Source organism: Dendrobium catenatum, unplaced genomic scaffold (assembly GCF_001605985.2).
Source record: "Dendrobium catenatum unplaced genomic scaffold, ASM160598v2 fragScaff_scaffold_231, whole genome shotgun sequence".
In the NCBI taxonomy this organism is placed as follows: Eukaryota; Viridiplantae; Streptophyta; class Magnoliopsida; order Asparagales; family Orchidaceae; genus Dendrobium; species Dendrobium catenatum.
In genome coordinates this window covers 4,497,108-4,524,341 of record NW_021318693.1, presented here as the reverse complement: position 1 = coordinate 4,524,341, position 27,234 = coordinate 4,497,108, and the positions used below count along the sequence as shown (strand labels likewise).

Below are 27,234 nucleotides of genomic sequence, written 5' to 3'. Positions count from 1 at the left end.
TCTTTTACTTATTGTCTTATATCCTAATTATCATATAATTTAGTAATATAATTTATTTAATTTAATTGTATTATTCAATAATTAAGAGCTAATATATTAAAAGATACATATAAAAATTTTTGCCCCATTATAATATAAAATATATCATAATATTTTGAGAGTTTTTTTTTTACATTAGGCCCACCAAGTACTAACTTTTCCATATTGAGATTCTTTCTTATAAGCAAAAAATATTTTATTTTGAAATATAGCTTTATTATTATTATTTTTAATTTTTTTTTTAAATATATCTTTTCTAAAAAAAAAAAAAACTTTAGGAATATTTATTCAATTATTATTAAGGAAAAAAAAAAAATAGACGCTAGCTGAAAATGCACGGGTTGGATTCCTCCAAGGGAAGTTGAAAGAGTTGGCAGAGGAACACAGCGCGAGAGCGACCTCTTCCGATCTTTTGGGTTTAAAAATAAAAGAGACGCCGTGATCCTTCTCTGTTCCACCGAAGATCTTCAACGGCCGACCCGCTTCCATTGGACCTTTCTGTGTCCTCTTCATCGCGATCGACCTGTTATTATCTTCCCCATTTTAAATTCTTGTATGGGAAATTTTTTATTCTTAATCATCTGAGATGATATTGGTTTTTGCTTGCATCGTTCTTCAGAGAGCGGATCAGACTTTCCTAGTGGGGAATAGGATTTCAGGAGCTTCGTCCGCGAATTTTACATGGCTGGTGCTCCTGCTAGGGCTCGGGCGGACTACGATTATCTCATCAAGCTCCTTTTAATTGGCGACAGCGGTGACAATTTCTTCTCCCTATTTCTGTATTTTGTTTGAATCTAATCGCATTCTTTTCTTCTGAGCTTTTGTTTGGTCGTGAGAGCCGACGATTAGATCTTCTTTTGTTTTTTGTTTGATTTTAGTTCTGATGAAGGGATTTATGAGATCGGTAGATTTTTTCTATGGGTCAACAGGGATCGTACACAGGATGGACGTTATGACATCTCCGATTTGTTTGGTGGGTTCTTGGAAAATTTAGCATGATGTTTCGTATAACAAGCCGCAAGGCTTTAGAGTATAGTTTTGTATTTCTCATAGGCAGATCATTCCAAAACTGATCCATGTTCTGTCATGCTCTAATATTTCAAATGGTTAGTTGTAGTTTGCTGTACTTGTTCATCAACATCTCTGATCTCATTTTCCTTCCAGTTTGGATTTCTCCATGGACTGAAGGCAGAATTTGTCTTTTGTTCCTGAAATTCTTGAATTTTCCGGTTTCTTTTGATTTTGTTCCTTGTAGTTTCTTTGAATCCAACTTATACTTCTAGAAAACTCTTCCTGAAAGCACTGCTTGAAGTAGGTGATTCCCTCCACAAATAATAAAAACATTAATAAATACGATGCTTCATTAATGATGCTGTCCTTCTTGCTTATTTGGAGTTGTGTACAACAACAACAACACGCCTTTATCCCTCTGTGGGGTCGGCTACATGAATCCTTTTTCTTCATTGTGTCCTGTTAAGGGTCAAATTTTCATCTAAATCTAATAAAGACATGTCATTTCTAATATTTTATGAGTAAGTTTTTTTTTGTCTACCTCTACCTTTATTAATATAAGTCAAATCTAATACATCTATTTTCCTAACTGGGTCATCGGAAGGCCGCTGTTTTATGTGACCAAACCATCTAAGTCGACTCTATCTAATCTAATCTTCCACTGGAGCTACTCCAACCTTTTCATGTTTATGCTTTTCTCATATCCTGTATTTAAGAGTAAAGCCACTCATCCACCTGAGCATCCTCATCTCTGTAACACTTAATATTATGCTTCTCTTTTAATGGCTAGCATTTTGCACCATAAAGCATTGCTGGTCTCACTATCTTATTATATTTTCCCTCAAGTTTGAGAGGGACTTTTCTATCAAATAACAAGCCCGATGCATTCCTCCACTTGAACCATCCAACTTGAATTCTAGTAATAATATCCCCATTTATTTCACCGCCACTCTGAACAATAGATCCAATATATCTAAAACGTGTGCTCTGATTAATAAATTGATCGTCAAAGTCACAATCCCCCTACTAGATCTATTATTACTAAAATTACACTTCATATATTCAATTTTAGATCTACTCAAACGAAAGCCTTTAGAATCTAAGGTTGGCTTCCATAATTCAAGTTTACTTTCAACTCTCTCTCTAGTCTTATCAACAAGATGAATATCATCAACAAAAAGCATACACCAAGGTACCTCTTGCAAATGTCTAGTGAGAACATCCATGACTAAAGCAAAAAGATATGAGCTTAAGGCTGATCCTTGATGTAATCCAACTGAAATAAAAAAAAATACTTGGTCAAACCACATTGTGTTTGAACACAAGTAACAACTCCTGAATACTTATCTTTAATGACTTGAATATAAGCATTATTAAGCCCTTTCTTACGTAGAACTCTCCATAGCATTTCTCTTGGAACTTTATTAAATGCTTTCTCTAAATCAATAAAAATCATGTGTGGATCCTCCTTATTCTCTCTGTACATCTCCATCAAATCTCTCAATAAATGTATAGCTTCCGTAGTAGTCCTACCTGGAATGAATCCAAATTGATTTTGAGAAACATTAGTGTCACGCCACAACCTATGCTCCATAACTCTCTCCCATAGTTTTAAAGTATGCAATGTTAGCTTAATTCCTCTATAATTCGCACAATCTTTTGCATCACCTTATTCTTAAAAAATTGGAATCAACATACTCATTCTCCACTCATCTGTCATCATTTTAGTCTTCAAAATAATATTAAAAAGTTTAGTAAGTCAAGAAATTCTTTCATCTCCTTAACATTTACATACCTCTATTGGAATATCATCAGGTCCAACAGTTTTTTCACACTCATTTTTCGTTAAAGCCTCTTAACTTCGGTTTTACTAATACGCCGATAAAAACAAAAATATTTATTTTCATTTAGGGTGCTAAGGTCACTAAAGTCAATTGCATTCTCATAATCTTCATTAAAAAGGTTAACAAAATATTCTCGGTCATGATTTTTTTTTTGTTAATTAAATCCCTTGATTTTTTATATAAATTGGAATTTAAGTGAATGGCAAATTATTTAATATGCTAATAATATCTATTGGAAGCAAAAATTTATACGATGGATTTCAAAATTATTTGCAAATCAGGTTAATGACATCTTTGTAATCCTAGTACTAGCCATATTTCTTATGAAAGCCATTTCTACGACAAACCTATTATTGTTTGCGTTCAAGAAGGCTTTGTTCTTTGTAAAAAATTGTTTGCGTTCAACTCCTCTCTTACTTATAAAAATTTTTCACAACATATGATCTTAGCCAAGGCATACTATTCTTATTTTAAATTATGCCAATGAACAAAAGTAATAATACTGAAATTTATTCTAGAAAATTTGAAAATAATTGTTTTGCAGTTTATAACCTATCTTAAAGAAAAAATATTTTACTAAACTTCAAATTAGTTTTTTAAATAACAAAATTGATGTGAAAACTCTTTTTTAAAATTTGAAAATTGAAAAAATTCAAAAGAAAATAACTTTTATTACAAAAGCTTTTCATGATAAGATTTGTCATTTGTGTGATAATCTTGCTGCCTTTTGGAAGTGAAAAACTCATTATGTCGCTCTTCTTTATTAAGACTATTTTAATGAATAACTTTCCTAAAAAGGCTTATCCTTGCCAAATTAACTAGGGTTTTATAGAGGTTTGTAAAAATGAGATCAACAATCTCTTTGCTGAAGGTCTTATTCATTGGCTTCACTTTTCATTGAGCTTTACAGCTTTTTTATGTTATGAATATTGCTAAAAAGAAGCATGGTAAACACAAATTAGTGATAAATTACAAGCCTCTTATTCATATTTTAAAAGGATTAGTTATCCAATCCCTAATAAAAAGGATCTTCTACATAGACTTTGGGAATTTGTTATTTTTTCAAACTTTAAGTTAAACGAGTTTATGCAAGGGACAATTTGAGATGATTGAATGAAATGTGTTGTGCATGTCACAAAGATTCTAATAATTAGAATCAATTTTCAACCTTTTTTTTCAATCAATTAATTGTGCAATGATAAATTTTACTAGGGGTGACAAAATGGGTTAACAAGTCGGATTCAAATCCAGCTTGAATTGAATCGATTATATTCCAATCAACTCAAGCCCCACCCATTTAATAGATGGGTCAAAAAGGTGAATTCAAATTTGGCTTGCTGATAACTAGAATGACTTGAACACGACACAATAACCCATTTTGTTTAATTTTTTTTTATGTAACTTATCAATTATAAAATTTAAGTTAATTGGTTAAAAATAAAAAGATCGTACAAATAAGAAAGCGAATTTAAGAAAAATATTATTAAACATGTCAATTTTGGGACAAAATCAGGTTCATGTGTTAACCTGAATCTAAATCGTTTATTAAACGGGTTAACCCAAAACTAGATTATTTTTATCAGGTTGGTTGGTGGGATTATTTTTTGACACCCCCAACTCTAACTTCATATACTCTTTAAGTAGGAGTTGGTGTCCATGGGGGAATTTTATGAATTCTCCTCTTCATTCTCATATCTAGAAAATACCTCTTAGGCATTCTCATTGTTACCATCAGGGAACATTTGCTTCGTGCTCAATTGAACATTACTATTGGCGGCAACGTCCTCTTATTTTTTAGGACGAGTGTCTTTTGTAATGCTATCTACTCGATTAGCTTTTCCATTAGATTCTCTATTTTATTGAATTTGATTTCATGACTTCATATGTCCGACATTATGGGTTTTCTTTGCATTTTGGCAAACTCAATAGCTGTAGTAATGGTTTTTGTGGATGTTATTGTTTTAACCAATGGAATATTATCGCTTCCCTATGTGTCATATCTATGTTTTGATATCAAATCATGATCCAATCCTCTTGGGCTAGTGTATAACACTCATGATGTATTGAATCAAGGATTTAGATGTTCTAGTGTTTGGCTTTATGTAGATCTTTGGTAAGGTTATTATCAAATATGAAATACATGATGACGAAAACAAGAATTGAACCAAGACTCTTAACATGTAATGATTGAATTCTAGCAAAAAATTATTCAAATGGAGATTAGTTCATGCACGTATATGATCAAAGTAGATATCGGATTGATAAAACCTTGGCAAGGATTTAATTAACATGGATTAGACCCCTTATTGGAATTCAACCAAAGGTGGTGGTCATGGGGGACAGTATGTGTTTGTTAATTTAGAAAAATCTAGCATGCACATGGAGGCTAGGAAGTGAAAATCTTTTTTTGTTTCTCTCCCTCCTTGCCTTCCACTTGATGTTGGTTTCGTCCTTGCTTAAGCCCTTCTCATTTGTAGAGAAGAGGGGGAGAGAGTGAGGAATGAGAGAGGGGCGGCTAGACAGAGGGAAAAGAGATAGTGAGCATACAAGAGGACAGAGAAAGTGAGAATTTACGTTTCTTTCATTTCATATAATGTATATAAGTAGAATATTATCACTGTTGTACTAAAAAAATTATAAGATTAACATTCCTCGATTAAAAAAAAATTATATGATTATAAGAGAGAAAAGCTAAGATTCCTTAATGAAATGTGTAGCCTCCTATTATTTATGCTAGCAATCCTCTTATCATCTTCACCTTTTTTTATCTTGATAAAAGCTCATTCATATCATATCTTGGTCAAACAATAAGGAGGGAATCTTGGAGTTTTGAAAACTTGAAGCTTCTTATCTAGTCCTTCGTCATTTTGTGCCTTGATGTATTATCTCCTTATAGCTTTATGCCTACTTATGCATAAAGCTAGCCTCGAATGAAGCCACACATATTTTATTAAACTTTGACCATAGATTATTGATGCCGGAGCTATCTGGATCATTATGATTCTTTGCATTTAATAACTCTTTCCAATTTTCTGTGGCATAAAAGTTAATAAGTCAATAAATCGATACTATATTACCAATATGATGATGTGTACTATTGTGATTCGTCAATGTCATCATCATCCCTGGCGTTACTTGGCCATTTGAGGTTATCTTTACGAATCCTTCTTTTTCATTCATTTCTGATGATTGTTGGATGGTTTAAACAAATATTGTTTCAACACTAACACTTTTGCCAGGTTACTAATGAATTTCATTATGCCTTTTGACATTGATTTTGCATCTCTGCCTTGTTGATGAGTCTTGTATTCTCTATCGCACCTTCCAGAATTAAGTTGGACTATTTTTCAGGTGATAGATCGTATAAAAACCCTAATCAAGCTACTTTTAGATTCTATATCATGATATATAGTCATTTGAGGGTGTTGGCATAATCATTTGAGGTTGGGAGATTGTACAGGGGAGGGAAAGAGAAGACATTCTTTTTTATTTTCTGGTTTTTGATTTAGCGCTGTTGCTTATTTTGGCAGCGGATAAGTTGTTTTGGAGCATTTTAGGAATATTGAAAGTAAGGAAAATATTCTTTTCAAGGAAGAAAACATAGAAGCTTTGTGTAGCGATGGGAAGATGGCAAAGTGACTTGAATTAGCACAAGAGTGATGTAGATGAAAGGAAAAAGATATATATATTTTATAACAATTCATAGTTGGTTTATTGGAGTGGTATTAAACTTTTTTCTATAAGTGCCGCAAATGTAGATGTCATATGTTATTATCTAGAATAACATTGCCGAGAGAATTTCTAGCCATTGCGTCGCTGAACAGCTTAGATAATCTACTTGCTTCTATTGTTTAAGAATCTAAGTGATGCAGTATCCACGTAATAGTTATTGATTGTTTTCAAATTTCATTGTGTTAAAACGTGCCTATAAGTAGAATTATAACTAAAACATCATTATTGTTATTGATTATATGTTTGGAATCATTTTAATCATCATCATTTTTCCAACCAGTTGGGATCATCTTTATGAATCCTTTCATGTTTGGAATCATATTAACCCACTTATGCTTTTTTTTTTTTCACAACATTTGTTTAAGGTAACATTGGTCTACCTTTTTTTCGTGCAATGGCTTTAATATTACTTGTCTTTCCATCTTTTTAATGCATCTCATCTCCATTCTAAATGCCCAGATTGCCTAAATCTATCTTGCTAAGATTAAATAGCATACCATTGTTTGTCTTCATTTAGATTCTATTTTGTGATCTATATCTTCTTCAATTATGTGATTTTTGTCATTTTAATTGTTCACTTATTGATTTGTTAGCTTCAACTCCAAAACTTTATATTTACCTATCAATAATCAGCCTTGTAATTTTGAGTATCAATTCCAGTGTGCAGGAGGCAAAGATATTTGTTTAGTGTATAAGTTTAATGGTTTTAATTATCAATCTCTTAATGTTATCTAATACGCTCACAATGAGAGGTTGTAATGCTTAGGTAAAGACTTTTGAAATTTTTTGGAGGTTCTTTATTCGTTATTAGTCAATTAAAGCCTTAAAGGCACCTCTAGTATTATTCACGCTGTAGATGAGTCCCTTCTCTGATTTGGACTTCACCTTGCTGTGGACGGCAGCACGCAAACTCAAAATTGTGGCTTTCCTGCTCTGCACAGCAGCTATCTTGCTGTTTTTGCTTCTGGATTCCTCAGGTTACTGCTTTCTGCACTTGGTTAATTACAGCAATCTGGAAAGTTCAGTAGCAGCGGCAGAATAGCAGTGGAGCTGCATAGAACAGCAGCAATGTTGGCAGCAGGGCCAATAGCAAGGCAGAAATAGGCAACATCACACAATCCAAGACAGAAGTAGAAGATAGAGAGCCAGGGCAGCAGCTGGTAGAAGGCAGCAGATGCAGAGAACAGCAGCAGGGGTCTCCCAAAAGCAACAACTGCTTCTACAGAAAAATAAGGTGACCTAAGATTATGTCTATAGTACACTGAACCAAAAACTGAAAGCAGACGAAGAGAGGGACATTGAAAGATTCTTAGGGGAATTCTCCGGGTTCTCGGTTGAAATTCCTGCAGAAATTGAGAAATATAACTAAAATAAGATCTAATCCTGTTTAATACAAACTCACAGAAATTCATAAAATAGGAAATTGGAATTTTGTGAAGATTGCATCCTCGGTAAAAGCTGTTGGATTAAGTTTCGAGCTACAGTTCATATAGAAGCTTGCAATGTCCCTGAAGATTGCATCCTTTAGTGCATCTTAGACTATATTTACAGAGCTTTATGGAAACCGTTAAGAGTTCAATCGAGAGGTGGTGCAAGGTATTTCATGTCTATTATAGTTGATTATTCCAAAAGAGTGTAGGTCTATTGTCTCAAAACAAAAGATCAAGTTCTTAATCCCGTTAAAAACTAGAAAACTCTTATGAAAAATCAGGTATGAAGAAGAATAAAAAAGCTGCTAACAAATAATGAACTGGAATAACGTTCAAATTTATTTGACAAGTGCTGTGGAAAAAGAAATTTCTAACACACAACAGTAAGGGATACCCGGTTGCAAATTGGGCTGGCTGAACTGATGAACTGAACGTTTCTTGAAAGAGTGAAGCATTTTAACAAGTGCAAATTTGAAGGAAATTTGGGCAGAAAGTTTGAAGATTGCAAGTTATTTGGTGAATAGTTGCACTTAAACAGCTTTACAAAACAACCATGATTGGATTTGTGATCCTCCTGATTATGCAAATCTGTGAGCATTAAGATGTATAACTGATGATCATGTTAGACGAGATAAATTGTAACCACAAGCATTGAAATGTGCATTTCTGTGTTACCATGATGGCGTTAAATTGTTGTTTCATGCAGTGAAAACCTAATTGGAAAGTCATAGGTTTAGGTGGGAAAGTGGTGAGGAGCTGATAGCTGTAATATAGCATTCAACCAATCAAGAAGATGACTTGCAGCCACCCGTCAAAAAGGAAGACCAACAATAATATAATCTCACGAGAGAGGGGACTAAGCATGCAAGAAAACCTCCACAAAGATTTGGATTTGCAGACATTATAGCGTATGCATTTTATGCGATGTTAGTTTCAGAAGAATGGGAACTAATAACTTATCATCAAACATTTAATTATAAAGACCTAGCTCATTGGCTACTCTCAATTAATGAGTAAACGAATTCATTGCATAATAACAATGCCTATATTCTTGTTTACTACAAGTCAAACGTATCATAGGTTAATAGGTTGTAAATGAGTATTCAAGAGGAAAGATGAAAATCTTGGTATTGAAATGCCTCAATTTAAGACATGGTTGTTTGCCAAAGGCTTTAAATAAAAAAGAGGGATTAGATCTCAATCAAGTATATTGTTAGTGGCAAAACAAACATTCATTAGAATAATGGTATTCATCATTGCTAAATTTGATTTAGAGCTCGATAAATTTTATGTTAAAACTGCCTTTCTATTTGGAGATGTGGAGGAGATATTCAACATCCTGAGAGTTTTGTGGAAAGAAATCATAATCAAGTTTGTTTCTTGAAGTAATTCATTTATGGTCTGAAGCAGTCATCTAGATAATGTTATATTGGGTTTGATCAGTTTATGAAGCAAATTGGTTTCATAAGGTGCAAGTTGGATAGCTGTGCTCATTTCAATTGAAGGTAATGTTTTGGTGTATGGTCTGCTCTATATTGATGATAAATCTGTCATCTCAAGAATTAGTTGCGTCTGGAATTTGAAATGATGGATATGGGCACAACTAGTAAAATTTTATTAATACAAAATTAGAGGAGAGAGAAAACTGTCCTACTCACAAAAGCAATAATTGGAAAAGGCAATATAGCTAGGCAGTAAAAACACCTTTGGCTTCTGATTTTAGCTTAGCAACTGAAACTGCACTGCGGAATTTCTATATGGATGAGGTTACATAGACCAACTTTGTCGGTAATTTAATGCATGGAATGATATGCACAAGGTTAGCCTATTCAATCAGTGTTAGCCATTTCATGGAAAATCTAGTAAGAATGCATTGGCAAGCATTGAAATGGATTCTCAAATATGTTTCAGGGCTCATTAAATTTGGGATTATCATAAGGAGGTGAAGATGTTTCCAATGAAATTATAATCGGATGTAACTGCTCTCATGTTATACAAGTTTGTGGAGGCATTATGAGTAAGAAATTATCCTTGCAACATATAGTGAAATTATCCATAACTAAAGTTGAGTTCATGCATTTACTGAAGCCATCAAGGAAGGACTTTGGTTACAAGGCTTTATTGAGGAATAGGGTACAGGAAGATATTATAATATTCTGTTATAATGAAAATGCTGTAGATTTTATGACGAATTAAATTTTTTATGAGCATTCAAAATACATTGATATCAAATTACATTTCTTGAAGAGGTGTAATTACCGAAGGGGCTATCAAAATAGCGAAGATTGATACATGCAATCGTACTAACATGGATTTATAGGGAGGGATAGATGCACGCAATATTACTATCCTGCATTAATAAAGACCTTTCCGTGATTTCAACTTCGGACATTTGGATTATAACTTAGCCAAATCTCCAAGCTCTCCCTAAAACAAAAGAATTTGAATTTGTAAATTCATCATTTAACAACAGAAGTGCAAATTTACATGGTTTTTAAAATTCATCCAACTAAATTAGCATTTAGTAGAAACCAAATTCTGATTATCATTTGCCTTTATAATATAATTTCTAAAATAATTTTTTTTTTCTTGGTAACCTTATTGTGATGCCGTGAGATAAAGGAAATTTGTAAAGCTCGAGCTACAGTTAAAACTTGTATGCATTCTTTTCTTGATTTGACTTTATTGATTCTTGCTACCATCACAATCATCATCATCAATTTCTGTCACTCTTTTTGTTTTCTTCATTTACAATCTGTGTGATCAGGGTTAAGATCGAATAAGAGCATTGGTTTTGAAATCTTAGATTGGACTATTTGGTGCTGTGTTACATTATTAGTATAAACGGATTGCTTTCTTTGTAGGGGTTGGCAAGAGTTGTCTCCTTTTACGGTTCTCGGATGGCTCCTTCACTACTAGTTTCATTACCACAATTGGGTATGTTCTACAAGGATCTACTTTTTTGGTTGCTTTCTAATTCTAAATTTTCTCTCCTTCAAGCAGTTTATTTACTTTCAGCATTTCTGATTACTTTTGCATGTTTTTTTTGCAGTATTGATTTTAAAATAAGAACTATTGAGCTTGATGGCAAGCGTATTAAATTACAAATTTGGGATACAGCCGGTCAGGAACGCTTTAGAACAATTACAACTGGTATGCTTGCTATTTAGAACAATTACAACCCTTCCCTTGATATTTGGAGCTGCTAATAAGCTTTTTTTTTTACCTTCTTTTCAACTGTAGCTTACTATCGAGGGGCCATGGGCATTTTACTTGTTTATGATGTAACTGATGAGTCATCCTTCAACAGTAATAACTGCTATCTTATTCTACTAAGATTTTATTTAAATTATACTTTTCAAATTCTTATTGTTCTGGTTTTTCAATATGCAGACATAAGAAACTGGATCAGGAATATTGAACAGCATGCTTCTGATAATGTTAACAAGATTCTAGTTGGTAACAAAGCTGATATGGACGAAAGCAAAAGGGTACTCTTTCCCCTCATCTCAATCTATGTAGCCAGAAGGCTGACATGGACCATATGCACATAAGCCATGATTTTTGAAACTTTTTGTCAAACGTAAATGTGGATTTAGCTCTTATGCTTTAAAACATTTCTATTTCTCAGGCCGTCCCTACCTCGAAGGGTCAAGCACTCGCCGATGAATATGGTATCAAGTTTTTTGAAACTGTAAGTGTCAAGCTCTTCTATATGTTCTAAGATGAATTCAATAGATAAATATTTAATATTACACTACTCTCAAAACATATTTAAGGATTTTGAGATCCATTTTACTCTCTCTCTCTCTCTCTATATATATATATATATTCACATTTCCATCCGTCCTTACATCTGATGGAATTCCCATTCAGAGCGCAAAAACAAATCTAAATGTGGAGCAAGTTTTCTTTTCAATTGCTAGAGACATCAAGCAGAGGCTTGCAGAATCTGATAACAAACCTGAGGTATGCTTCCTTGATCATTACAGGACCACTAAGGTCTTTAAATCCATGGTTGCTCTTCGTATTCTGCATTCCTGAAATTTGTCATTTTGTTAATCAACAGGAACGGACAATCAAGATCAACAAGCCAGACCAGTCCTCCGGTGACAGCAAAGCTCCAGAGAGATCGGCCTGCTGTGGTTCTTAAAGAAGTACAAGGGATTGGAAGCGGTGCTTTTTGGGCTGGTTGCTGTTTGATCTTATTTTGAACTAATATGAGAATTATAGTTAGTGATTTGGCTGATGCTTTGTATTTTAATCCGATCATTCTTTACACTCGCTGATCCTGCGTGCAATGTTGTTGCTTTGCTGTGCCGGGAAAAAATTGGTACTATATTGACCACTTCTATTTCTCTTTTCACTAAGCATGTTGCCCCCTTCTCCATTATGTTATCATTGCGTGTACGCATAGCTGAATCCTCTGTTGTTTCTCAACTTTTTTTTTTCTTTTTTTTTTTGAGAAAATCATCCTTATGATACTTTGAGGGAAATCAACAGAGTAAATGCTAGCTGTAATTTTATTTTTTTGTTTTGTGCTAACATTTATGTTATGTTTATTAGCATCTAGGGATTGCTTGGTTCATTCCTAGTTATCTATATTCATATGTGCTTGTGGGTGCCTTTTAGTTCCAGTTTTTGAACCCATAGATAACTGATTCTTTAATAATATATTTCTTTTAAATTAAGGTTTCGTTTGTGACAACTTTCTTACTGCTTCTTAAAGCAGTTTTATAGTACGAAAATTAAAAAATTTATACTAGAAAGCTGCTTTAAGAAGCTATAAGAAAGCTGTCCCAAACGAAGCCTGAATCTGATTCACTCTCATGTTTAAATTTTTTTTAATGCTATTTGACAATTGTTAAGGGTTATTTATGAATCATGAATGATTTGTTTTTAAATAAATAAATAATGGTTTTCTTAACTATCAAATTTTGAAACAATTATTCATTTAATAAAAAGCCAAAATTATAATTTTTTTTTTGTACAAATACAAATATGCCAACCTTTACAAGTGATGTTAGATAGAAAAAATTATTTAACTTGCAAGCACACCTATACAAAAAATATAATAAATTATAATATTACCAACTTTTGATCATTGAATCTTATATATTTGTTGTGCTTAGAGTTTTTTAAAATGAATAAATAATCTATGAAAATAGTAGTTTGAGAGGAATATCAGGGCTGAATTTTTTTTTTTTTTTTGTTGATTATTCAAGTCAGTAATAACGACCAAAAATATTATAAAATAGCAAGCAAGAAAAATAAAGTGTTAAAAAACAAAAGATGATGATTTTACTTAAGAGATGCTCCTTGCAATCTTTGATTTTCTTACTTGAGTAAAACTGTCCTTCACACAAGTTGAACAAATGGGTAGAGGAATCAATGCACCATTTATTCAAAGGAGAATTATATATTCATGACAATAATGTATTAGGGCATCACTTTTAAATCTTCTCAAGAAGGTTTGACTTAACAAAAATTTACAAGAAACTCAAAAGTAAATTACTTAAAATGAAATAATCTCACAGTTTGATCTTAGATGAGCAAAAGAATAAATAGCAAATCAAATTTTAATATAGAGTCACAAAATAAGCTAGGACTTTTTCAAGATTATCTTTAAAGATCCTATATTTACAATTATTATAAATATATTCTTTTTTTTTTTCATATAGATTTTGATAAAAATAAATTAATTAAATATGTGTTTTAAAATTTTAAATATCATGCATTATCATTTTAGAAGTATCATAATGAAAATAAATAGGATATTATATCCCAAAAATGTTCTCACTTGTCTATAACACTTTATCAAAGAATTTTTTTTACCAATTTAGGGACGAGGCATTTAGGGGTATAAACGAGTAGAGTCTAATCAAGTTTTGACACTACCGAGTTTAGCTCATCAGTCTGAAAGCTAGCTCGTGAGCCTCGGGCACGCGCTCCAACAGCCCAGTCATTGTCGAGCTCCGTCCAGAGCTGGCTAGCGGGCGCTAGCAGCACGTGAGCTCGATCATCCCGAGCTCCGTCGCATCTGCTGTCATCTCAAGCTCAATCGTTGAGCAACACGCAGATTTCATTTTCCTGCCTCGGTCACCTCCGTGAGATGCTTGACGAGCTGATGAGTCGAGCGAAGGTCTATTCGAGCTCGAGTTCGATAAGCCGTCGAGCTCGAAATCTTGTTCGAGCTTGACTCGCGAGCTCGATAAGCTCGACTCGTTGAGCCCGTTACCTATTCGAATTCGAGTCGGCTCACGAGTTAGCTTGTCTCAGTTACACTCCTAAGAGCATTTGATCAAAATTTGGTTGAGAATTTATATTGAAATAAATATGATATAAAAATTAATTATTTATGTATATCTTATACTCATCTTAAAATAAGTTCAAAAAGTTTAAATTTTCTTTATAAAAAAACTTGATGACCCAATTTTTTCCAACAAAGAGGTGATAGTGTAATTAACAAAATTTTATGATATTTAGGTGAAAGAAGACGACCCATGTGATAAAGGTCAGTGTAAGGGGGTGTTTGGTATAGGATTGGATTCAATTTTAGTAGGATTTACTAAATCCTGTAAATTCGGATTTATTAAATCTTGGGCTCTTAAATCCTGAATTATGTTTGATATGACAATTTTTAAATCCTGTTAAATTCATAAAGATGTTTGACAACAGATTACAGGATTTAAAATAGTTGGAGATTTAAAATTGAACTGAGTAATATAAAGCCACTTAATTAGCTTCCGCATCAAGTTATAAAGTTGTTTGCCATGAAGGAAATAATTAATTATTTAACTAATAAGCATACTAATTATTTAATTAATAATTTAATTACTATTTTATAAGTATTAATTACCCGCCTCATCGATGCTTCAGATCAAACGTCGAAAATGGGATTTTAGGCGATTACCCGCCTTGTCGTAGGCGCCGGACTGGGTTTCCTCCTCGGGTCTGGAGCTTTGGTTGGTGGGGAATCGGAAAACAGGAGCTAGGGCAGAGTTTGGCGTCGGGTAGGGGAGCGTCTGCTAGAGTCGGATCGAGCGGCTTGGTGGAGATCGGAGGAAGGAGCTCGGCTGCGAGTGAGGTAACTTTTTTCCGGACGTTACAACATTTTGATCTGAAGCAACGACGGTAGCTCGCTCGCTGTGAAGGTAACTTTCTCCCTTTCGCGCGCTTCTTCGGCCAAATCCCGTAAATCCGACTTCTAGCGGGATTAGGATTTTCCGGGATTTAGCGGATTTACGCCATAAATCCGCAAATCCGGGATTTACGGATTTGCCGGATTTACCGCTACTTTTTTTGCGTTTGGCTGGATTTACTGTAAATCCTACTAAAAACTCGAAATAAATCCGATACCAAACCCCCCCTAAGGGTCGGTTCAGTTTACATTTCTACAGATCTAATGCTTCGACATCAATTGTCGCTTTGAGTCGGAGATCTGATCGGTAATATTCGTCCTCTCTCGGATCACTCCGACATCAATCGCTCCTTCGAACCTCGGAGATCTCGTCCGCAAGCGTATTCTGCTCTTCTAATGGTAATATCATTAACTTGTCTTCTCCTCTTGCTGACGATCTGGATCAATCGAGATCAGCATTCCTCTTTTCCTCAATCATCCAAACTATGATTTGTAAACCCCAGCTTTTCTCTCTGTATTGTTAGAAATTTGATGGGATCTTCTAAAAAAGATTTGGCATCGAATTAGTTCCCTGGATCATTTTTTTTCCTCTTGTTCTTCTCGGATTCCGTGGATTAATTCTTGTTTTATTTTAATGTTTCCATTAAGCTAACTTTGAAATTGTTGCTGGCGTGTTGATCTACTTGAAATTTCTCCTTATAGATCTTCATGGTGCTAGATAGACCAAATTGATCAACCTAGTGAAAAATGAAAGCTCCTTGATTGAGATGGTTCTTAGCTTGAACGCTGTAATTTAGGTTTAGGAAAGTAAATTAGCTCGAAGTGAGATGTTTGGAAAAAAAAGCACATTATGTCTAAAAATCTATAAACTCGCTGTCATTCTATTTTTAAGCTCTAATGTCTTAATTAAGTTTTCATTACAGCATGAATAGCATTGAAGTTGTGCAATTCAGGCAGCAATAGCCTAGGAGGGTCATTTCTTACTGAACTTTATTTTATTAGCCAGGGCTTAAAATTTAGTATATATGAATATTTGATGAGTAGCTTAGCAATCATTGGATTATTTCAGCAGAACTTTTTGATAGGAACTAGTTAATGCGCTAAATAAAATATTTTTTCATAGGCTTTCTTCAGAGATGGAACGGTAGAGCTTAGGTCGAAAGATGATGGAAAAAATATTTTTCTCCATTTTTTGAATGATGTAAAGGCTATCTAGTTGATGAATTTTGACTTGAACAAGGAAAGGATGATTCTGTGAGATGCCCTTTATGAGGGGAAGTTTAAAGGGTGTTAAATATCTACTCTTGTTCCTGTCTATTTAAGTTAGGTTGGTTTGACAGTTAAACCGTATTACTGGGTGGTGCTTCAATTTCAGATGAATTTCAAGAAAGTAAACGAATTTCTTTAGTGCCTTTTTCTTGGAATGATTTTGAAATGTCAATGTTATCAAATGATCTCGATTTTAGGATGCTATATTTTGCTTTAGTTAGTGCATTGACTGCATACTTTACTGGATTTGGTTGCATGAATTTGGGATTTAGACTTGCATATCGGCTCAAACACCTTATATGCAATGTTTGATTTTCATAGAAAGCATTCAAGACCATTGCCAGTTGCAAAGTAACTATATGAATGATTTGCTAGCATCTCAAAATACAGCATGAATAAATCCAATTTTGTGTTACTACCTCTAAAAAGTTATAAAGATTCATATTGCATTATGTGCGTGCCTCATTAAATACTAACTCCAGCTTGATTTTTTTCTTCTAAGATAGGAATGTGAGTTTATTCTTTATTTAACACCAAGGATTAATTGTGTCTTAGCTTGCTCGCATAATACAAAAAAATTAGAGGAATCAGCATTCAAGAAAAATAAAATTGGCGTTGCCTTGATGATTGGTTGTTTTTTGTGCTATTATCAGGCCCTATTATTGGTCATTCGAAAGGATCTTAATAAGTTAAGTATGAGTTGATTAAGAGGTCAATCTGTTTTTTATTATACTTGAAATTTTTTTGGAGTTAATTGTGATTAGGACTGACCCAGATCTAATAAGAGGCCATATTTCAACAAATTCAATTCGTATACCTGACTTGAGTTTCTTTCTCTATTATTATGTAAAATTTGTTGCTACACTTTGCCTATCAGAGCTAATGGTTCCTTCAACTCAGGTTTCATTAGTATCCAAGGATGATATGGATGCCATCATTCGACTACTTATGAGCTATGCTCCACAACAGAAGGAAAAGTCTGCACAAGATGGCTGACATTATGCATTGTGAGGGTCTTGTGATGGTTGGGGTTAGATTTCAATCGCCTTCTCTAGTGAATAAATAAGATAGGATTTTAATACATAATGGAAAGGCCATCTTTGAAATGTGTGATCTTAGTAGGATGAGAAGAATGTGACTATGACATCAAGGGAGGGTGAATATAAAATGGATTGTATTAAGTGAAGAGGGGGATGTTGCAAGAAAAGAAAATGATAACACTTAATTTTGGAGGGCAGATTTGAAAGAAGGGATGTAGATGACTATTGAAGTAAGGAGGATGGTCACCAATGCATTGCTTTAGGTTGTGATAATGACAAAAAGTAGTGGTGTTGAGGCTATGAAAGCTGACGATAGTGTTGGTACGTTGGGGGAAAGGATGCTATGCAAATGTGATTAGGGAGGGATATAAATATGACTTTATTCTAGTCCAAAAGCCTGCTAACATAATTAATTAAGTTCATCTAATTTGACTAAGTTAGCCTAGACGTGAAATCTAACTTTAATTCTAGGTTAGGGTTATACACTTATACATTTAGATTGAATTTGATTTAATCATGCCAACTCATGTTATTTAAATAAACTTTTGACTTGGGATTAGAAACAATATTGTTTAAAAGGTCTAAGTACATGGTTATTAGTTTCCCAAGAATATGACCTATAAGTGATGTGATGCAATGGAGAGTTACACAAGGACTTTAAAAGAGAATTAAATATTGGCTACACAAATTATTTAATCATGCATCAAAGTCAAGTAAACTATAAGAAACTCGCGATGTTTAATTTGCTAGGCAAGAAAATACAATGAGAGAGCTAAGTCTTTTAAGCAATTGCAAAAGAAAACATAAAACAAAAGCTGGTAAATAAAAATCCCACGGTTAATACCAAGTTGTTCACACTTTGAGACCTTTAACACTCTTTTCCTACGAAGACTAAGTTGAACGGCAGAAGATTGTCCAAGCTAGCAGGGATGTTGCCACTAAGATGGAAGCGCCAAGGAACGTCGCCGTGGAAAAAGATCTTGGAGGCGGAGGAGGCACGGTAGATTGACCTTCGATAAGCCAAGTGTAGTCGGAGAAGTGTTCGTCGATTGATTCTATGAGCGTCGGCACGATGCGGGCCAAATATTCCTCGACGGTATCGTCGAAATCAAATCCGACGTCGAAGAATTGTGACCGGAGGATGTCGACCCTTCCGTTATTGTCGTACTCAAAACCGTAATTCCACTCGGGTTCGTCCATGCATCCTTGAATTGGATCCGGATGGCTACCGCAAGCAAGAACTTCCAAGGAGGCCGGGTGGGGCGGCGGTTTGGCTAAGGGAGAGGGGAGCCGGCGGGAGAATAGGGAGGGAGGCGGGCTGGATGAGGGAAAAAACTGAAGTTTATTTCAGTTTTGTGAAATTAGGAGGGAGGGATTTAGGGATTTGAAATTTCAATTAATGTAATTAATGCATTAATTGAAAATTTCAATTAGGGAGATATTATGGGGGAGAAAACTGAATTTATTTTCAGTTTTAAGAGGATTGGAGGGAAAGTTTCAATCCTAATTTGAATTTCAAATAGGATTTAGGAGGTTTAATTAAGCATTAATGGGGTTTCCCCATAGGGAGGCCGGCGGCATGGTTAGAGAGGGAGGGGTTAGGGGAGAGAGGAAGGGGGGTTTCCAAGTGGAATTTGATGACTAGGAAAATCTGAGAATAAATCCACTCTCATGCAAAATTTTATTTGGATTGATTTCAAAAACTTTCCAAAAATAGACTTTCCCAATATGGAAAGTAATGAAATTTGAAAATCCAATTTCAATGAGGAATTGGGGAAAGGAGGAGGGGAGAAGTGGTGGAGAGGAGGGATGGCCGGCGGCAAAGTGGCCGGCCGGCGGGCCTTGGATGGTCGGCGGGTGGGTGGGCTCCAAGGAGAAAACTTACTTCAAGAAAATTCGGCTCCTTCTCACGGTTGCGTATTGTGTGTTGAAGTTGTAGGTGGAGAAGATGAAGGAAGCATGTAACGATTTTGAGAACTCACTAAGAGATCTCTAATGGAACTTACAAAGAGATCCAAAACGTGGCACTCACAAAGAGAACACAAGCATAATTTTCATTCAATAATCCAATAATCCTCATGCAAGATACAATGGCCATATAAATAGGCCCCAAAGAAAATAAAGTGCAAAAGTCTAAAATGCCCCTTGGGCTTACAAAAACAACAACTACCCTCAGGGGTAAAATGGGAAACTACGAAAATAAAAGCATAATATGCAAACTGATGGTACAAGAAAAAAATCAAAAATAAAGGCTAGCAATCATGGCCGTCGATCTCCGTGGTCGTCTCTGATAGACGCGCCGAAATCTCCTATCGATGACCTCATCAATAAGCTAGATCAATTATGGCACTGAATGATCAATCTCTATGACATCATTCATTACATAGAAGATGCTTTTGCAAGTTATGATGATGCGGTGTTCTATTTCTATCTTTATAGTTTTCTTTTGCGGCTATTCTTGAAGCAAGATTCTTTGAGCACTTCTATTGGCTTAGGGGGCTTCACAACAATATTGTTGAAAAAGTCTAAGCACATACTTTCACATTTATGGGTTATTGGGTTCACAAGAATATGACCTAAAAGCTAGATCCATTATGGTACTGAATGACCAATTTCTTGATCAAATGGAAATCCATTCATTGAACAAAATATGCTTTTGCAAGTTTTGATGTTATGGCGCTCTATTCTTATCTTTATAGGTTTCTTTTGTGGCTACTCTTGATGAAGCTCCTTTGGGCACTTTCTTTGGGTTTTGCGTGCAGTTAGTGCTGCTATTTAAAGCCCTTTTGTTGCGATTGTTCTGCAAGTATTTCTATAGCTATTTAGGTTCCTTTGGTTGCGTCTATTCAATGGGCAGTTATTGTGCTAATCCTTCAATTCTTCCATAATAGCTCTTTGCAAGTGGTTAGTTGTGATTCATATAGGTTTATGTTGTTTTACTACCTCCTTGGCGGTTGTTTCTACCTAATTACTCCTACATTAGATTTATAAATTTGCCTTTTAACATGCATAAAAAATTATTTGGATTAATAGAAATTTTTTTGTAGAAAGTTTTTGGAAACATAAATCATTATTTTTTGAGGATTCTAGTCTCTGATCAAGTTTGAGCCTTAAAATATTCCAGGAGAGCTGTTCTTCTTATTTTAGTCTGAGGCTTATTTTGTCAATTATTTTGTTCTCTCTTTTTCTTCATCTTTAAAATTATTAAATAATTATTTTAAAACTAATAGTTTGCTTTCCCCTTAAGTTGCATGTTTCTTGTATTAGTTCGTCTTCATCTAATTTTTTGTTGAATGCTGGGTGTGCATTAGAAATCTAAGATGCTAAAATGTTCTATATCAATCAAGTTTATGACCTGTTAGTCTACCTGCTTCAACTCATAAAATCTCTAATGGTGCATGATAAGTTATGTGCATGTACAAAATATTAGCAAGCAACCTTTTTTCAATCACCCATATGTAGTTTGTTATGTGCTTGCTAGGTTTTGTTTTTAAGTGCAAGTTGTGTCATGAAGCATTGTTTAAGTGAACTATGTAATTCATTATGCTTTTCTCTGATGCATCAAACATAATGCTCTTTTTTCTTTAATTTTTTATAAACAATTGTAATAAATATAAAAGGGATTTTGATAAAAAACAGAATCATTAAGGAATTTTGTTAAAAACATTTATCATTATAAATCATTGAAAAGAAAAAGAAAAAGAAATAGATTTCACAATTCCCTTTGGAATTCCGTCCAACTTATAAATCACGCAGCATGTTACTGCTTTGACAGTTAAGTATTGCGTCAGGTTAGGTATAGGATGGGCCAACCAAACTCCTCGTTGTACAAGTTGAATTCTAAAGATGCTTTAAACCTCCTCTAAAATTTAGTTCACTGGGTTTTTCCATGCCTCAAAAAAGAAATTTTAATTACCCAAACACCTTGCCAGGATTCTATTTGTTTGTTTTTTTAAATTATTGAGCCCGCAATATCTTCTGCTGAGAAGTAGCAGGGATAAGATAGTCAAGAGAGGAAAGAGGAGATTGAGGGTCAGATTAAGCGGGAAGGAGGAGAGTTTGATTATTTAAAGGAGGAAGAGGGGATCAAAGAAGAGTAAAGGAGCAGATCTAGCAAAAGGAGGAATCTAAACTGGTGCAGAAGTTATGCAAAACAATGGGGAGATGACTGTTATGATGCTGCCCATCTTGGCAGCTGTGGTTAATGTATCCTAACGATGTTGGAGGTTGCATTTAGGGAAATAAGGGGGTAGAGAAATGAGAGATGTGTCTTATAGGGAGAGAAAATATGTGGAAAAGCTAGGAATATTGATTGAAATGGAAATATTCAGGTTATTTTACACCTTAGAAAAATTTTTTATGTTACATTCATGATGAGGCATGACAGAGTGAATTAGCCTTGAACCCCCACCTAACCGTTTCCTCATCTGTTCCCGTTGCCAATGGACTTATGAAAACCTTCCTTCCGGTTGTGCTCACTGCCGAAATCCATCCAAACTGTTGTGATTTAGAGCAGCTTAAACAAATTTATTGTAGGGTTTATAGTCATGGGTATTATTGACATCCCTGTTGATGCTTTTCTTTGATATTACATTTTTCCATTGCTTTTTAGATACTTAATTACGCATTCGCATCTCAACACTTCAGCCCTTGCTTTTCATGTTGTATGCTTGCACCTTCATGTTTATTTTGTCCAATCCTATCTACAATGATATTCCCTATATGCAAAGAGTCACTGAAATTTTCTCTAGATTTTCTTATTTTTGCACAATTATTTTTTAGCTAAGTCTCTTGTATAAATTATATTTATGTGATCTTTCGTTCATATTTTATCACAGAAAGAAATAGATGTAAAAAATCCACTTTGGAGACCATCTCACACCGCACCTGCTCTTATATTAAAAGCATATAGTAAATTGCAAATTTTCATAACATTCACTAAGATGTGCATTATGCATTTCAGTTTCAAGCACGAAAACCTCATGAACTTTATGTTAGACCGGCCCATCCTGGGCCGGTTGGACCGGTCCAACAGGGACCGGTCCAATTCTACACGAGGCGGAGACGGACGGGGCGGGCGGAAGGCGCGATCCGCGTGGAGCTGGAGGGGGAAAGTTAGGAGGGAAATTTTGAACGTGTGAGGCTGTTTTAGGAAGTTTATGATTGTCCTTTATTGTCCTTTATGATTAATTCTGTATAATTAGGAGTTTGGGGGGAAAAGGAGGGGTATCTTGAATTTGAGTTTTCTCTTTGAGATCTAGGTTTTGTTTTGGGCTCTTGGCTTTGCCGGAGACTTTGGAGAGTACGTTCTTCCTCTCGAATTGAAGAACAAATTGTATCTTTGTTATTTGTTTCGTCTACTAGTAAAAATACAAGTCTTTGCTTGCGTTGTCTCTCAATATTCTCGCATTATTCACTGTTTTCCCTGCGCATAGTTGCTGTCCACTGCTGGAGACAGCAGTTTTCTCCTTGTTCGGCTTCAGTTTTGGTTAGGAACTACTTGATTTCAAGTATTTCCTATCACTTTACTATCTGTATCAAAACATATATGCACTCTACAATTTGTTTTGCACTTTAAAGGTGCTTAGTGTATTTTTAGTGCTTATCCTTGAAGCTTTGAATGCTCGGCTGCTTTGTTGTAAACTTGCATTTGATTGGTATGTTAAAATAGTCTCATCTGATGAAAATACGAGGCACTATAAACTAACGCATTGATACCTATATGACAATAGCAACTTTGTGATATGGTAAGGGGTATATATATGTGTGTGTATACTTAAAAGTTGATTTGCAGATTTCCAAACTATTTTTTGGCGTTTCACGCTTTAAGAAGAACAACCTTTTTCTTTTAGTTAGTGGAATTTCCCTTTGCTGGTGATTTATTTCTTGTTTATCTACTTGCATTTGCATGCAGGAGCCTTACCCTTCGGTTAAAAACATTCTTCTTCTCGACTCCGAGGGGAAGCGTGTTGCTGTTAAGTACTATGCTGATGATTGGCCCACTCAAGCTGCAAAGCTAGCATTTGAGAAATCTGTTTTCACCAAGACTCAAAAGACAAATGCTCGAACTGAAGGTGAATACTTGCTATATTAACAATATATTTTTTTATACATTTTCAGGCACATGTTTATTCTTCCGCTTGATCATGTTCAACTGTATTTGCTCAGCCCAATGTACAGCTATATCAATTGACTCATATAGAAGATTAGATACTTATTACAGATTGCTTAGTGTACATTGTGTTTGTTTTATAAGATAGGAGTGTGGTGGTGTTTTTAATTGTTTCCTGAAAATCTTTAACATGTGCGGAAGCTTCCTTCTCAGTTTTTTTCAACCCAACAATAGTTCTCATGAGAAATAAGTCTCTAATTTTAGTATGTTTATTATTGGTCATGCTTCATACAGTGCATCTCAAATGGTACCCAACCGGAGAAAATATGCTTTTTAATTTGATGTTTTGTGTCAAACTATTTTTAGATTATAGCTTCATCTTTTAGCAAATTCTATTGCGATCTAAACCCTTTTGGGTTTAGGGCTGAGAAAGAGCTGAGATTTTGAGCTGATTTAGCCCTACCTTGAAATCAGCTCATGACTTGAATTAGTTCGATTTATGTTGGTTTGACTTTAATTGGTTTGATTTCATGCCATTTTGTATTCAATTATTTAACTTATTTATTTAATTTTATATGCATACTTATTCCTATATCATGGTCTAAAGAATTGATAAAAATTGAGCTGTTTTATTTGTTTTTTTTTGCCTATAACAACAACTTTTTTTTTGGGACCTTTGAGTCAATTAAATCAAACTAACACACCCAACCCATGCAAAAGCTTCGAACTCAAGACCTCTTTATTTGTAGCCAAAGATCCAACTAACAGATAAAGATGAGTTGCGTATCTGAAACAACTTATCTGGTCTACTTCTTTTGTTTCACCTGATTTTGATGTGTAATTGGTAGTTTAACCTTATTCAGGCAATTTATGGTGACAATTATTAAGTAGCTCAGCCTTTTCTATCTTGTGCTAGGGCTTGAGCTTAAAAATAATTTAAAATTGGAGCTAAAATTCCAAAAAATCGATTTGTGTCTCAGCTCTTTGATATTTTCCTGCTCATTCGGCTTGACTGGAGCCAAAAATTGATATAGTTTTGTGTTCATTATCACATGAAAAAGATGGCAATATAGCTTTGTTAAACTTTTTTGCTCATTATCTGTAGCAGTTTCATTGTCCATGTTGGGAAGCATAAAACTAGCAAAGCTCTCAGCCTCCAACTTGCTGCTATGATGAAAATACTTGCATGGTTCCACTCAAGCACAGCTTTAATCAATCTTTCTTTTCAGTCAAACTGCTTCTAGATTAGAGTGATTATAAAATACAAACTAATAGAGTTAACCATGTGGAAGAGATTACAATTTTTTATAACAATACCATTATTGTATTTATGTTCTCCTGGCTTCTAAGCGTATTGTTGACACTTAAATGCATCTTGTTGCTTTTACCATCCTTTATGAAGAATAACTTTTTAAGCTTTTTCTGGGTTTCTGATTTTCACCTGATCTTTGCAGCTGAGATAGCTATGTTTGATGGCTACATTGTTGTTTACAAGTTTATTCAGGACCTCCATTTTTTTGTTACTGGTGGGGATAATGAGAATGAGCTTATATTAGCAACTGTACTTCAGGGATTCTTTGACGCAGTTGGTCTTATTCTCAGGTCTTGAAAATTGTAGCATTTGAATGTTCTTTATGTTTGAAGCCATATAAAATCATCACTTGTATTAGAATTTGATGATTAATTGTCGGATGCTATCTCTTTTCAGGAACAATGTAGACAAGAGGACAGCACTTGAAAACCTGGATCTGATTCTTTTGTGCCTCGATGAAATTATTGATGGAGGGTATATATATATACAGCTTTCTTTTGCTCCTTTAGCAATTCGTGAACAAACTTTAAGCTTTATTACTAATTATATTTCTTGTTGGTTGAAAGTCATTTGCTAAGAAATTCTTATTAAAATTGCAACTATAGCTGGTTTTTCAACTGATAGGAGATGAAGAAATTGAACTGCCAGGAAAAGAGAATTGTTATTTTAGTAGAATTTTACTTGAACAGTAAATCCGTTGACTAAAATTTTGTCAAATTGAAACATAAATTGTTTCCATTTATCATAGGCATCATTTGTTTATTGTGTAATGCCATATTCCTTAGCGAATGCTTCAGATTATTCGCAACTTAATCGCTTTTTTGGATCTCTTGGGCTTTCAGGATCATATTGGAAACTGAAGCTAGTGTCATTGCTGGGAAGACCACCTCAGATAGCCTTGATGGGATGTCTTCATTATCCGAGCAGGTGTGTTAAAACTTCATTATCATATAATTATATTCACACCCCTCTTGCTTTGAGTAGAGAGAGAGAGAGAGGAGTAATTATTACGTCCGGACAAAAAACCGGAAATCCAGACGTATACCGAGCAATACCGAGTTTCAGGTGATGTAGCGCGTGATTATTGGTCTCTGGACGCGTCAGGTGACGTGACGTAATAATTGCTCGAGAGAGACGTTTATGTAGCGGTTTATCTAATTTTCCATTTTTCCTGTCTACAGACTATATCGCAAGCCCTTGCAACAGCACGAGAACACTTAGCAAGATCCCTTCTTAAGTGATGAGATGAGACTGTCTCTTCCATTTGAGTTGATCCATGGATTGAGCAGCCTCTGAAGATTTCATTCGTCATATTTGTTTCTTTTAAAAAAAAAGAACGTTGAGTTCATTTTGAACTATGTTAGGATTAAGATGATTTTTCATATCTAATTCCTGCAAATGAAGTTTTTATGAGGAGCATACTCAGTGATTGCAATATGAAACTAAGCTGCTGGGAAGAGAATTAATAAGGGTCTAAGAAATTTGTGAAGAGAATCATATATGATTGTAATGTCTTTCTCTCTCTCTCTTCTATTTTTTCTCCCCCTAAAAAGGAGAAAAAAAAAAAAAGAATCAGAAGAAAAAAATAAAAATAAAAAAAATTTCAAGTGTGTGCCTTGTTTGATGCGATGGATACAAATAAATTACTCATTTTAAAAGAACATAATACTTATAAGAGGATAGATGTGAACAATAAGGAACTTAAATTGTCAAGTAACAAATATGCAATAATGTTAACACATTCATGTGAATGATTTTCAAATAAGATATAATGATCAAACATATTGCTTATCATGGATTTTACAAATTGTCTTTTAAAAATTGAACTTGTCATTTCATGATGCTCTTGTGCAAGTCGCTTAGTTTATAAGGTAGTGTCAGAAATCCTGCATTTTAAGTTTGATCATTCTTCTTGTAAAGATTAGAGTTGAGAAGGCTTGAATCTCATGAGAGATATATGAGCAATAAATTTCAAATAGCTCCCCATGAAAGAATTATTTTTAAATCTTATTCAAATGAATGTATGCATTGTTGCAAACTCCATGATGATATTTGCTTTTATATTTGATGTATCATCAAAAAATTATATTGATCGGGCATGAATCTCGAGGCAAAATCAAGTTGGAAACTTCCAAAATTAAATATGGAACCATCCAAACTCTGATTTAAGCAAACTTACATTCGAAATGAACGTCTCAGAAATACGAACCCAACGACACCAAATTCAACTAAATCCGAGCCCAAATGGGTCCAAATCAAAGACCCGAAGAACATTTAGAAAGTTTAAACCATAAATTGGATGAA

The 27,234-nt window shown here is 34.4% G+C and overlaps 2 protein-coding genes across 6 annotated transcripts; both read left to right on the top strand.

Moving 5' to 3' along the window:
• Positions 1 to 379: 379 nt before the first annotated feature.
• Positions 380 to 12,496, top strand: LOC110097774 (ras-related protein RABE1a-like). Of its 2 annotated transcripts, XM_020824343.2 has the most exons (9): positions 390 to 564; positions 659 to 793; positions 10,921 to 10,993; positions 11,109 to 11,209; positions 11,300 to 11,365; positions 11,450 to 11,547; positions 11,688 to 11,750; positions 11,933 to 12,025; positions 12,126 to 12,496. In XM_020824343.2, the coding sequence occupies exons 2-9, from the start codon at positions 721 to 723 to the stop codon at positions 12,207 to 12,209; spliced, it is 651 nt and encodes a 216-aa protein (XP_020680002.1). In that variant the 5' UTR covers positions 390 to 564; positions 659 to 720; the 3' UTR covers positions 12,210 to 12,496. The 2 variants fall into 2 exon arrangements, with proteins under 2 accessions (XP_020679995.1, XP_020680002.1); XM_020824336.2 differs by having other exon boundaries at positions 380 to 564; positions 11,300 to 11,547.
• Positions 12,497 to 15,009: 2,513 nt separating this feature from the next.
• On the top strand, positions 15,010 to 26,424 carry LOC110097796 (coatomer subunit zeta-2-like). Of its 4 annotated transcripts, none has more exons than XM_020824374.2 (7): positions 15,010 to 15,210; positions 15,457 to 15,596; positions 23,421 to 23,580; positions 25,073 to 25,220; positions 25,327 to 25,404; positions 25,773 to 25,857; positions 26,112 to 26,424. In XM_020824374.2, exons 2-7 carry the CDS (start codon positions 15,594 to 15,596, stop codon positions 26,169 to 26,171), a joined length of 534 nt encoding a protein of 177 aa, XP_020680033.1. In that variant the 5' UTR covers positions 15,010 to 15,210; positions 15,457 to 15,593; the 3' UTR covers positions 26,172 to 26,424. The 4 variants fall into 4 exon arrangements, with proteins under 4 accessions (XP_020680033.1, XP_020680046.1, XP_020680040.1 ...); XM_020824387.2 differs by having other exon boundaries at positions 15,442 to 15,596; XM_020824381.2 differs by having other exon boundaries at positions 15,431 to 15,596.
• Positions 26,425 to 27,234: the final 810 nt, after the last annotated feature.

Coding starts and splice junctions, on each gene's coding strand:
- LOC110097774 (XM_020824336.2), top strand. CDS start 721: ATGGCTGGTGCTCCTGCTAGGGCTCGGGCGGACTACGATTATCTCATC. Junction 11,210..11,299: donor CTTTAGAACAATTACAACTG/GTATGCTTGCTA, acceptor TTTCAACTGTAG/CTTACTATCGAGGGGCCATG. Junction 11,751..11,932: donor GTATCAAGTTTTTTGAAACT/GTAAGTGTCAAG, acceptor ATTCCCATTCAG/AGCGCAAAAACAAATCTAAA.
- LOC110097796 (XM_020824367.2), top strand. CDS start 23,415: ATGCAGGAGCCTTACCCTTCGGTTAAAAACATTCTTCTTCTCGACTCC. Junction 25,221..25,326: donor GCAGTTGGTCTTATTCTCAG/GTCTTGAAAATT, acceptor ATCTCTTTTCAG/GAACAATGTAGACAAGAGGA. Junction 25,405..25,772: donor GATGAAATTATTGATGGAGG/GTATATATATAT, acceptor TTGGGCTTTCAG/GATCATATTGGAAACTGAAG.